Here is an 11,945-nt window from a genome sequence, read left to right as displayed (position 1 = left end):
TCCACTGCATGCCTCAGTGGAAGTGATTTCGGTATCTCATCGGGCATCAAATCTGCATATTTGTCCAATACATCAGAAATCTCAAATGGAACAGGCATCTCCACTCCATCATTTCTTTCAACTCCCCTGATGACTATCGTATATGTCTCCACATCTGAATCCCACATTGCCTTCCTCAAGTTTAGTGCAGAAACATGTTGCAACTTCACTTCCTTCCTTTGCTTATGAGTCAACAAAGTCCAAGTTCCTGAGCCTCCAATCAACATAATCTCATCACAAAATGGGACAATAATTACCTTATTTCCCTTTAGAAAATCCTACCCCAATATCATGTCAAAGTCATTCATCTCCATCATTGTGAAGTCCAATCGACCCTGCCAGTCTCCAATTTGAATTGGCACTTCATCTGCCAATCCCGACACTTTAGCCTTCAAGTTCACTGCCTTGACTTCCACATTAGTTGGAACAATTTGCAGCCCAACTTCTCTTTCCAACCTTGTCATCATAAATTTGTGTGTGGCACCTATGTCCACCAAAGCTTGGATTTTTCCATGAACTTCCAAGTCAAGAAACCCCAAACTATGTATCCAATATTTCTTTTCCAAAACTTCAGATTGCATACATACCTAGTCTTTGCATCTTGCTATTATAATAGCTCTGATACCATCTCTCATGGCCCCAATTCTTTTTTCCTAAATTCATCTACATGCGGCACCGGCTAAATGTTTCAACACATTACTTTCTTTTAGATTTTCCATACTATGCCTACTTATTTCATCATTCACCATTATTAAATAGTTAAATGCAGAATTACTTAACTAAACAGTCACAACATCATCATAAATGCAAGAGACACATTTTCCATGTAATAATTCAGTTTATACAAAATCTGTAATTTACAATTCTTCCAGGGAGACAAGCTCGACCCGTTTTCATAAAATACACAAGTCTTGGGCGAGTTGCTCAGTCAGTCGGCCTGTTGCAGGACCCAACCGCGGCTGCCCCATTCACCTTAGATAAACCCCTAGGTGCTCGGCCCACCTATTATGCAGTCGCACTGTCTACCCACAACCTGTCCACCATTCAGACTGACGTGCAAGCCTACCCTGCTCATCTCACCGCGCTCCGGTTGAACTCGTCGCCCTGTCGCTTATGCAGACCTGCCATACGGTTAGGCCCTTGCCTCTCCGCCCTTACCCACAGTCGCGTCGGGTCGACCCGTGCCCAACTCGCCTGTGTTTAGTGCTGCCTGACCCACGAGCTCATTCCTACCTAGCTCGTTCAGATTCCCTTTGCATTGTGTCTTCGTTCACTTGCTTGTTGTGTTTTGCGGTGGTGCCTCCGCCTTACTTATATGTTGACTCAGCCGTGGGAGGGGGCTCAACTATGTCCAGCCGGCTGATGGCTCACGACTCCTCAACACTTTCTTACATCGACCCTCACCCGTTCTGTCAGCCCGTCGTTCATGTCTGCCCATCACGTTGGCTCGTCGCCCAACGAATCCACCTATAAACCAACTCGTCTGCACGCACTTAACCCATTGATTTTTGTGTTGATGTTCCCCCGTCTTATCAGTTAAGTGCGCTCGCTCCGACTCGTTGGTTGAACACGCCCACCACAACTCATCGGTTAAATGCGCCCATCCACTCGTCGATTATGTGCGCGCCCACCCAGCTCGTTGGTTAAATGCGCCCGTCAACTCGTACGACAACTCGTTGGTTAAACATGCCTAGGTTACGTGCCTCACTTGCCCAAGTGCGACAGTGATGACTTGGGGGCCTGACACCACAAGCTACACCACCCTAGGTTTGAACATGGAAAGGTATTGAAATTCAAATAATTCGAACACAGAAAGGCTGTAAGAGGCACATAGTTACCCACCATACTCTTAGGACCTCCCCCCCAACCAAGCAGCGAAAGATCACTTCTACCTCTAAGATTCTTGCTCCCTTCCCCTTGAAAGACATAGAAAACCTCACGCTAAGAATCCAAACAACTTAATTACAAGCTCATGAGCGAAAAGGTGAAAGCCATCTACAGAACTGCCACTCCTTTGATCCAAACTTAAAGAGGAACGCAACAAATTACAGATATAACCATAAATACAGAGAGCAGTGCAAATAACACTTCATTTCATTAATATCAAATACTGAAATATGCTTACAAACAGAATGGAAATAAGACTAGCTCGGGCGATGGTAGCTTATCTCTGAGAAGAGATGTCACGACTACATGCCTCTGAACTGTGTTACAATGAGGCTCGAAGGCCTATTTGTTTTTTAGAAACAATGGAAAACCCTGAACATTCAAAAACCTAACCCTACGAGATGAAGCGCCAAAACTATGGGCCCTGTTTGGGTAAATTGGTACATCAACTTCCTAGGGTGGTAACTTTGGCATACGATCTTCATTTGACGAGCACAATACCTCGTTAGAAATATCTCTCTGAGAACTACAACTTCTGAGTGGTTAACAACAATTAAATTACCATGTTGATCTCAGTTTCCCCAAAAAACGTCGTTTAGGGCCTCAAAACGGCTCTGGAAGTTCAGGACCCAAAAAACTACCAAAAATAGTAAACTAAGCTACAATCAAAGAAACTAAAAACTGAAAGACAAAGTGGTGGGGATCTAAGTGGAATAGTTGGGTGGCCACCAACATCCAGCTAGATCACCCTCCCAGGAGCAATGTTCGTACGTGGTCCACTCCAACCACCAAAAGACCCGTAATCGAGAACACCAATACAAAAATCAGCCAAAAGCTCCTGAAGGTTAATTCCACCGGGTACCACAGTCGGTAACCACACAAAAAATACCCTTGCAACAGGAAAGTTACCAATTTATAAAGTCAACAGCCTTGAGGCGAACTGCGTTTCCGAGGGTGACACCCTGCTCAAGGAAAGTGGAGTCGCTTCCTTCCTCAGCGAGCAGACAAGAGCATGAAGCCAAAACGAAACATGAATGAAATCCCCGTCGACCACCCTTGATCTTAAAATGACGTCTCTCATGTTGGTATAGGCGCTACTAAATTCCACATGCACACCATTACTCCTCGTATGCCAAATAAAGTGAGAGGGTAGGGGGTAGTCCTCAACCCAGGTGCTAGTTGTTGATCATCGTGGGCCACAAAATGCCCCATGCAGTGTGTTCATCACCCCATTAAAAATAATGCACTATATTGTAGAATCGAGGCTTCTGTGATCCATCATAGTTATAAGAAGAATTTCGACGTAAATCACATATAGAAAGACCTTTGTCAACACGTATCAAACCAACTAGTGTGGTTCATCGTCAGGACAAGTTGAAGAAACAGATCCAGTCTAGCATGTTAAATAGTCCAAGCAGAGACTCCAACGGCTACAAAAGATTAACGGCTAATTTTTTACTCTAGGACCCAGGTCAAATTTCATTTATTAATTTAATATTATTATTGTTATTTATTATTTTATTTATGGAACCAAGTTAAATTAGGTAAAAATAATTAAAATAAATTAATGGTTAGTTTTTTTTTTAAAAATCATTTATTTCTTTAAATTATTACTTATATATATATATATATATATTAATTAAAATAATAATATTCTGTTGATAAGAAAACGTTAGGATTAATAAAATTATATAAATAAATACCAGGTTGGTATAAAAAGTTAATTTATTTGTTTATTAAATTATTCTATTATTATTATTATTATTATTATTATTATTATTTTATCTATGGAACTAAGTTAAATCAGGTACAAATAAATAAAACAAATTAATGGTTAGTTTTCTAAAAATAATTCATATATATATATATATATATATTAATTAAAATAATAATATTAAGTTGTTAAGAGAAAATTAGGATTAATAAAAATAAATACCATATGATGGTTAGTTTAAAAAGTTAATTTATTTGTTTATTAACTTATTTATTAATTATTATATATATATATATATATATATATATATATATATATATATATATATATATATATATATATATATATATATCTATATATATATAATAATAATAATAATAATAATATTAGGATGTTCATAAAAATATATAAATAAATAACATAATTTTAATAGTTGGTATAAAAAGGTAATTTACTTGTAAATTATTTATTAATTAAAAAAAAATTTAACATATATATATATATAAAAGATTGCTCGGATCCTTAGGAGGTTTGAATTTAAAAAAAAACTAAATGAATAAATGATTTTTTTAAAAAAACTAACCAGTAATTTATTTTATTTATTTTTACCTAATTTAACTTGGTTCCATAAATAAAATAATAAATAATAATAATAATATTAAATTAATAAATGAAAATTTTACCCGGTCCTAGAGTCAAAAATTAGTCGTTAATCTTTTGTAGCCATTGAAATATTTGGTTAGACTAATGTTAAAACGCCGTTTTACGTATCAGATACGTATTCACCCCAGAAACGGCAAAAAAACGGCTAAAAAACGTTTTTGGTGATTTGGATACCTATCGAATTTTTTTTTGCCGTTTTTCAGGCGTTTTCAAGGAAAAAACCTCCCGTTTAAAAAAAATTGATACGTTTCAGAAAAACTTAAAACGTATTTCGAAATTTTCAAAACGTATCTGCAAAATCGTGATTCGTATTTAAAAAATTTCAATACGTTTCCTGACTTTGTCGCTATCACTTGCCGCCGGGAACAGATCTTCAAAATCTGGCATTTTAGGTTTTGAAGTTTGAACTTCACTTTACAAATTACAGCACGGTTTTATTATTCAATGTTCATTCTAGTTACTAGTATCACTATCTACCCTAACCTAATCCCTAAACGACAAGTCTGAAGAGCGCTAACTACCGCCGTTGAGTTCACTGCCCAGTGCCGCCGCTGAGAGTTTCGCTCCGTCACTGAACTTTGGAAGTTTGGATTCTGGAACTGCTCATTGGAGTGACTGAAGTTTGAACCTGCCGGCATCGTTGGACAACTACAAGCCTACAAGGTACACAACTTATCAGTTATCACTGATCAGCGTCTATTTTTATGATTTTATCGTTCGATTCATCTACAGTTGTGCATGCCATACTACAGTTTTGCATCTTATTTAGCATGATTTTCAAAGCTGTATTAATAACATTAACATATAAGAGCTGTACCAAAAATATCGACTGCAGTCCCTGACATATATAATAGTTGTATGATGGTCCTGGTTATGCTTGTTTGCCACAATTGTTTTTCATTTTGATACGAACAGAATCAACAGATGCTCATGCTCATTGCTGAGACAGTGAGAATTCACCCTTTTTTGTTTATTGTATTCTAGCAAAAGTTCTTTAAAAAATTGGAGTTTTTTACCTGGGTACTTGTCTGCCCTTCTAATATCAAACATGGCATTGTCTTTAAACTTTAAACCTCCCAGATTACTGTATCCTGCATTTCAAGCTTATGGTGTCCGTCTTTTTAAGTTTTTATCTGATGATTGAGCTTGTACTATGGACTTGGTCAACACTAACAACCATGAGGTTCAATGAGGTTTGTCAATCCTCAAAAATTATTTTAGGTTCGTTGAATCTGAACATCATGATTGAATTTCGTCAAAGTTGATCAAACCTTGTGACATGGGGTTATGGTTTACTTTATGGTTATTTGTAGAGTGTAGAATCTGTAGATATCCCTGAAAAGGAGTAACAGCCACAAGTGTGTCACTGTGTTGTTCTTTTAAATGCAGTCGTATACAACTTCAAATAGTTATCTGATATTTAATTTGTTTTAGAATATTTCATTGGTCAGGGATGGGACCTATGGTGTTCGTGGTCACCTACTATGTTGATAACTTGATGTTTGCAATTTGAAACAAAAACTTGATGATATGTTGAAACTTGAAAGTTGAAACTTGAAACTTGAATCATGAATGTTATAATAATCGTTAATGATGATGGCAATGTTGAATGTTTATGCCATATGGCATATGTTGAAAGTTGAAACTTGAATTGATGATGATGAATCATGAATCATGATAGATCATAGATGATAATTTAGATTCTGAAATATGAATGGTAATATGAATTTTTTATTTTTAATATATATATATATATATATATATATATATATATATATATATATTTTTAATATATTTATTATGTGCCGTTTCCTGCCGTATCGTATCCAGATTTTTTGAAAATTTGCCGTATCCGTTTCAAACCCCGTACCCGTATCTGTTCCCGTATCCGTTTTCTGGTAACTTAGTTTAACATGCTAGACTGGATCTGTTTCTTCAACTTGTCGATGAACCACACTAGTTGGTTCGAAACCCGTCGACAAAAATCTTTCTAAATACACTATATCTTTAAAAATATATAATTTTAAAGTTTTTTTTTCTCACATATATAAATGTTCTTATCCTTTAAAAAATGAATAACATGGTCTTATGTTACCATCCGAGAGAAACAATATCCCTCTTAGCTTTAAAGAAACACAATTTAATTTAATAAACGAGGTTTAAGCAACTTTAAATTTACAAGTGCCATAACATTTTCTTATGTCCGTAGATGCCACCTGTTAATGAATCGAGAACATACGGACATATATGGTCATAGCATCTTCTTATTTCTGTGGATGCCACCTTTTGTGCGTATAAGTTATTACAGCCACGACAAACAAAGGAATCAGATTTTGTCATTGTGTAAACAGATATGCTTTATGTGAGGGCCCAACCAATAAACTACCGAGAATTTCTATACATCAACGTTATACTTCGATTCAACGGACCATAAAATAATATTTTAATAATAAAGAGAAGGAAATATATACAACTCAAATCTTGCGATACAGCAAACACAGAGGGTCTTAGAGTTGCAGCTGGTACGAACTTTCCACTTGTGGGATCCAGGACGACCAAGATTTTGAGGGTGAGTTCAAGCACGCAATCTCTCTCGCCTATTTCTTCACCTTTCATTTTTCTATCATTACTCTCTACTGTATCCCATGGCCTCTGCATCTGCATCTGCATCTCCTCCTACTTCATATGAAATCAACAACAACTACTCTCCATTTGACGTTTTCATTAAACACCGGGGTCCCGATGTCAAGAGAGGCCTCGCTAGCCATCTGTACCACAGCCTTCGTAGACATGGTTTAAGAGTCTTTCTGGACATCGAGGAATTGCAAGCCGGTGACAATTTGAAGCCTCAGATCGAAGGGGCTATTAACTCAGCTTCCCTCCATATTGCAATTTTCTCTCCTCGATACGCGGAATCACCCTGGTGTCTCAATGAACTTGTCCAGATGCTGGAGACCGGGAAAACAATCATTCCGGTCTTTTATAATGTCAATCCTTCACAACTTCGATGGGTGCGGAGTGGAAATGGAGTGTATGCTCAAGATCTGCGCATTCTCGCAATGAAGAGAGCATTCGATTCTCAACCACGATACGACTCCCATACTCTTGAAAAATGGACGAACGCTCTTTCTGTTGTCGCAGAAATAAGCGGTTTTGAGCTGAACGCGTGTAACGGGTAAGGGAATTCACGTCTTCTTGTTGTTATTCTTACTTATTTAGTGGATTGTTAGGTTTGTCACACTTTTATTTTTGTAAGAGTTCCTTACTTGTGATTTAATGGTGAATATTAATCAGTGACGAGGGGCTGCTCGTCCAGAAGGTCGTCGAGCAAGCTTTCAGAAAGGTTGGGAAAACACCGCTGCATGTCGCTAAATATCCAACTGGCCTCGACGACAAAGTGAAAAATTTCGAGAGGACGGTGTTATCGCAGCATCAAAGCGAGAAACCTACAGCTGTTGGAATTGCGGGTTATGGCGGGGTTGGAACTTGGAAAAACGACCCTCGCAAAAGAACTCTTCAACCTTTACAGATCAAAGTATGATGGATCTTCTTTCCTGTTCGATGTGAGAGAAAAAGCAGCCAAGGGCCTTCTAAACAGATTGCAGACCACGCTTCTTAAAGACTTGGGTCAGCCAGATGTACAGTACATAAGCAGCACCGATGAAGGCGTAGAGACGATCAAAAAGCATCTCTCACATTCTCCCCGGGTTCTGGTAGTGATAGATGACGTTGATCATATAAGTCAATTAGATGCATTATTTTTACCAATTAAAGATGCCATTCATTCATCTAGCTTCATTTTAGTTACATCTCGGGACATGGGCCTTCTCAAAAGATCTGGGATACAGGAGTCATTCATTTACAAGCAGACAGGGTTAAATCAACCACACTCCCGTGAGCTATTTTGCATGCATGCCTTTAACCACTCTTATCCTCGTACTGGATTTGAACAATTGGTTGAACAGTTTTTGGATGTCTGCGGTGGATTGCCATTGTCTCTTCAAGTGATCGGAGCGCTTCTTTGTCATGAAGATTTGCACTATTGGGAAGCGCAATTCAACAAAATCTCCACAATACCTCCCATAGATATACTGAGCAGACTTAAGATTAGCTACGACAGTTTGGATGATGAGGAGAAACAGATATTCTTAGATGCTGCTTGTTTCTTGATAGGAGAAGAAAGGGATACCGCCATAAGAATATGGGACGGATCCCGCTGGCAAGGATCGCTGGGTCTCCGGAACCTAGAAAACAAAAGCCTGTTGGAGGTGGACAGTAAAAACCGTATAAGAATGCACGACCACCTTCGGGACCTGGGCAGACATATCGCAAAAACAGAAATTCCGCATCGGCTTTGGCGGTCAGATGATATTGTGTTCGACCATTCACCTGTATGTATTTTGAAGCTTTCGACGGATTTTCAAAATAGGGGGTTGTATTATCAAACTTGTGTTTCTCATGTTTTTTATTTTTAAAACTTTGCCATATCGTCAATCTTGACTCTGACAGCTCCGAATGGACAATTCAGGTGCGGGGAATTAGCATGGTTCACGGGACTGACCCTGAAGAATCTTTTGAAATACCAACTGACATACGCGGATTGCAGCTGTTTAGGGCTCAAGGTAATAGCGTGGAAAGAATATTCAGTTTTCCACAGCCACCCCATATAGTGTGGCTCCGCTGGGATTCCTGTCCATTTTCCTCCCTACCTCCCTGGATTTCAGTAAAGAATTTGCGAGTTTTGCATATACAGGGGGGAGAAATGGAAACACTCTGGCAAAATCAATCTCAGGTAGTCATGTTGTTTCTTCACATTCACAAAACTGTTTATTTTGTTTTTTCTTCAAATTGTAAAAATTGCTTGCTCTTCAGTTTTGTCTTGTCTTCGCATACATTACCAGAGTGTTGAAACGGAGAGGATAAAACCCTCTTTTGAACATGTGAACATTGCAGGCACCTCTGCAATTGAGGGAATTGAATATTGATGCTAACCTTTCTAATGTTCCAAAGTCCATTGGAACGCTCAAGCACCTTGAAAAATTTGTCCTGCGCTGGACGAGAGGGGACGGGAATGACCCTGTTGGTCTTAGAGATTTGCCAGACGAAGTCTGTGGTTTGCATTCCTTGGAACTCTTGAAGTTAGAGAAATGTAAAAATATCAGGTTTCTCCCAGGTGGGGACTGGACGAACCTCAGAGAAATTAACTTGAGCTACTGCTCCGCCCTGCTGAAGCTCCCAGTTTCAGCGGGGAATTGGAAGAACATCCAACGAATCTACTTGCGCGGGTGCTACGCCCTAAGGGAACTCCCAGATTCAGCTGGGAACTGGACGAACCTCAGACAAATTGACTTGAGCGACTGCCACCGCCTGCGGGAGCTCCCAGATTCAGCTGGGAACTGGACGAACCTCAGACAAATTAACTTGAGCGACTGCTACCGCCTGCAGGAGCTCCCAGATTCAGCTGGGAACTGGAAGAACCTAGAAGTTATTGACTTGACCAACTGCTACGTCCTGCAGGGGCTCCCGGATTCAGCGGGGAACTGGACGAATCTAGAAGTTATTGACTTGGCCAACTGCTACCCCCTGCGGGAGCTCCCAGATTCAGCTGGGAACTGGACGAACCTCAGACAAATTAACATCGGCTTATGCAACACCCTGCAGGGGCTCCCAGATTCATCTGGGAACTGGACTAACCTCAGAAACATCGACTTGAGAGGCTGCCACACCTTGCAGGCGCTCCCAGATTCAATCGGGAACTGGATGAACCTAGAACGTATGGACTTGAGAGGGTGCTCCAATTTGCGGTGGACTAGGGATGTGGTGGAGCTGCTGCGCCAACGGTTGCAGGAGAGGTTGTTGAGATGAAAAACAATGGCACTGCCGTCATATGGGTCATTCATAATTGCAGTCGTGGCAAGCGCACACGTTGGACACAGAGATCCGTCATTAACAGTGAAAGTGTATTCCGTCATCACTACCTGTTAGATCTACATTTTGCTTAATTATATTGATTAAAATTTTGCCGGGCTTAAATATTTTTACAGTCTATAGGGTGAAGAAGATGAAGTATATTGAGTGGATTTCATTACTCCAGTCTCATGCACAATTCATCATTAATGTATGATTTATCTTTACAAGTAATAATTATATTATTTCCATTATTTTTATATGCATCAATATAGTTTCATATAATTCAAATATCTTAAAGTACAGTAATTCATTTCTTTAGAAAATTAACCCTTTTAAAATTATAAATAATAATAATAATAAAATTATAACTATTTCTAATTTAAATGGATATATATTATTATTAAATTTAAATATTATAAAAAATTATTTTTAATATTTTTAAATTAAGTTTTTAATGTGTAAATTAGTTGATGATAAAATGTCTTGTTAAGATAGTTTTTAAGACTTAGTTGATTTAAATTTTTATTAATTTGTAATGCAATATGGTAATATGGATATGTTTTGAGGTTACAGAGATAGTGGACAAAATCACTCATTTCACACGAGTATTAGTTACCTTAGAAATGTGTAAATTAGCAATTGTACCAGATGTTGCAAAGGAAACTTCTTAAGGCAATAGCTTATAGCACTAATTAATGTTTCTTTGACCACTGTTGAAAGACAAAAAAATATCAAGGAAAGGAAAGAACATGTTACAATGAAATCTTAATGCAATGCTCCTTCCTTGAGCTTTACAAATCATGAGCCATATGTTGAAGAAATAGATCGGGATTTGCTACCTTCGAAATCAAAGGTTGTTTTGGTACAATTCCTCCATATTTATTCTTGATCACTTCCTCTTACTATAGAGAACTTTAATGAGTACAAATCAATCTTTTCGTAGTTTGAAACACGTGTCGAAAAAGGACTTTAACAATTTTGTAAATAAATTTTGAATTTCTCCAACAATTTGGAAAAGGAAATATATACTTTTCAAGGGCATTATCCTACCTTGTACAGCTCCAAGACTTTTTTTTAGGGAACTCATTTCTCATCCTCAAACACATATAGTTTGAAACAAAGGCTAGAAATCTCAAATTATAAGTTAATTTTACCAAAATTAGAACTTTGGTCGCAAAAATACACAGCAATATAGAACTTCGAATGAAAAAAAAAACAGACTAAGATTCCACATGCAACAACATAACAACAAATTGGTTTTACTTCCAAGCCAATTGGACTCCCAATTAGGGAAAAAAAAAATTGCTTTTTAATTGGAAAAATTTTCAAAGAGTTGATTCCCTAGTTCATAAGTTCCCAATCCTTTTGTATCTAGTAAATCCTAAATAACAAGTCCCTGCAGTTCCCTCCCAAAGGACACCTGGATTATCTACTTATGTAACCCATCTTGTGCATTTGTCTTTAAATATAAATAAAAATTACTAGTTTTTGTTTTAAAAAAATTATGTTACTCAATGATATTATTATTCTGTGTAGCAGCAGGGTGATAATGTATTCAAAAAATATTGAGGCTGACATTAACTTTAAATTTACCAAAAATTAAATGATTTTATCTTACGTTTACTTTTAAAAAAAAAAAAATTATTTTTTTTATCTTTTAAAATTTAATTTTTCTAATTTTAAATTTACCAAAATTAAATGATCTTATGTGATGTTTACTTTTGAAAAAAAT

The 11,945-nt window shown here is 37.5% G+C and overlaps 1 protein-coding gene across 1 annotated transcript; it reads left to right on the top strand.

Annotated features, from left to right (window-relative positions):
- Positions 1–6,948: 6,948 nt before the first annotated feature.
- Positions 6,949–7,482, top strand: LOC149212919 (putative 2' cyclic ADP-D-ribose synthase BdTIR). Its single transcript, XM_089388870.1, has one exon. The coding sequence runs from the start codon at positions 6,949–6,951 to the stop codon at positions 7,480–7,482; it is 534 nt and encodes a 177-aa protein (XP_089244996.1).
- The last annotated feature ends 4,463 nt before the right edge of the window (positions 7,483–11,945 follow it).

Source organism: Pinus tabuliformis, chromosome 1_1 (genome assembly GCF_031772625.1).
Source record: "Pinus tabuliformis cultivar Carrire ecotype Pingquan chromosome 1_1, CPIR1, whole genome shotgun sequence".
Taxonomy (NCBI): Eukaryota; Viridiplantae; Streptophyta; class Pinopsida; order Pinales; family Pinaceae; genus Pinus; species Pinus tabuliformis.
This window is presented reverse-complemented; position numbering and strand designations above follow the sequence as displayed.

Bases quoted from the DNA above. Each gene is read 5' to 3' on its own strand.
- LOC149212919 (XM_089388870.1), top strand. From the start codon at position 6,949: ATGGCCTCTGCATCTGCATCTGCATCTCCTCCTACTTCATATGAAATC.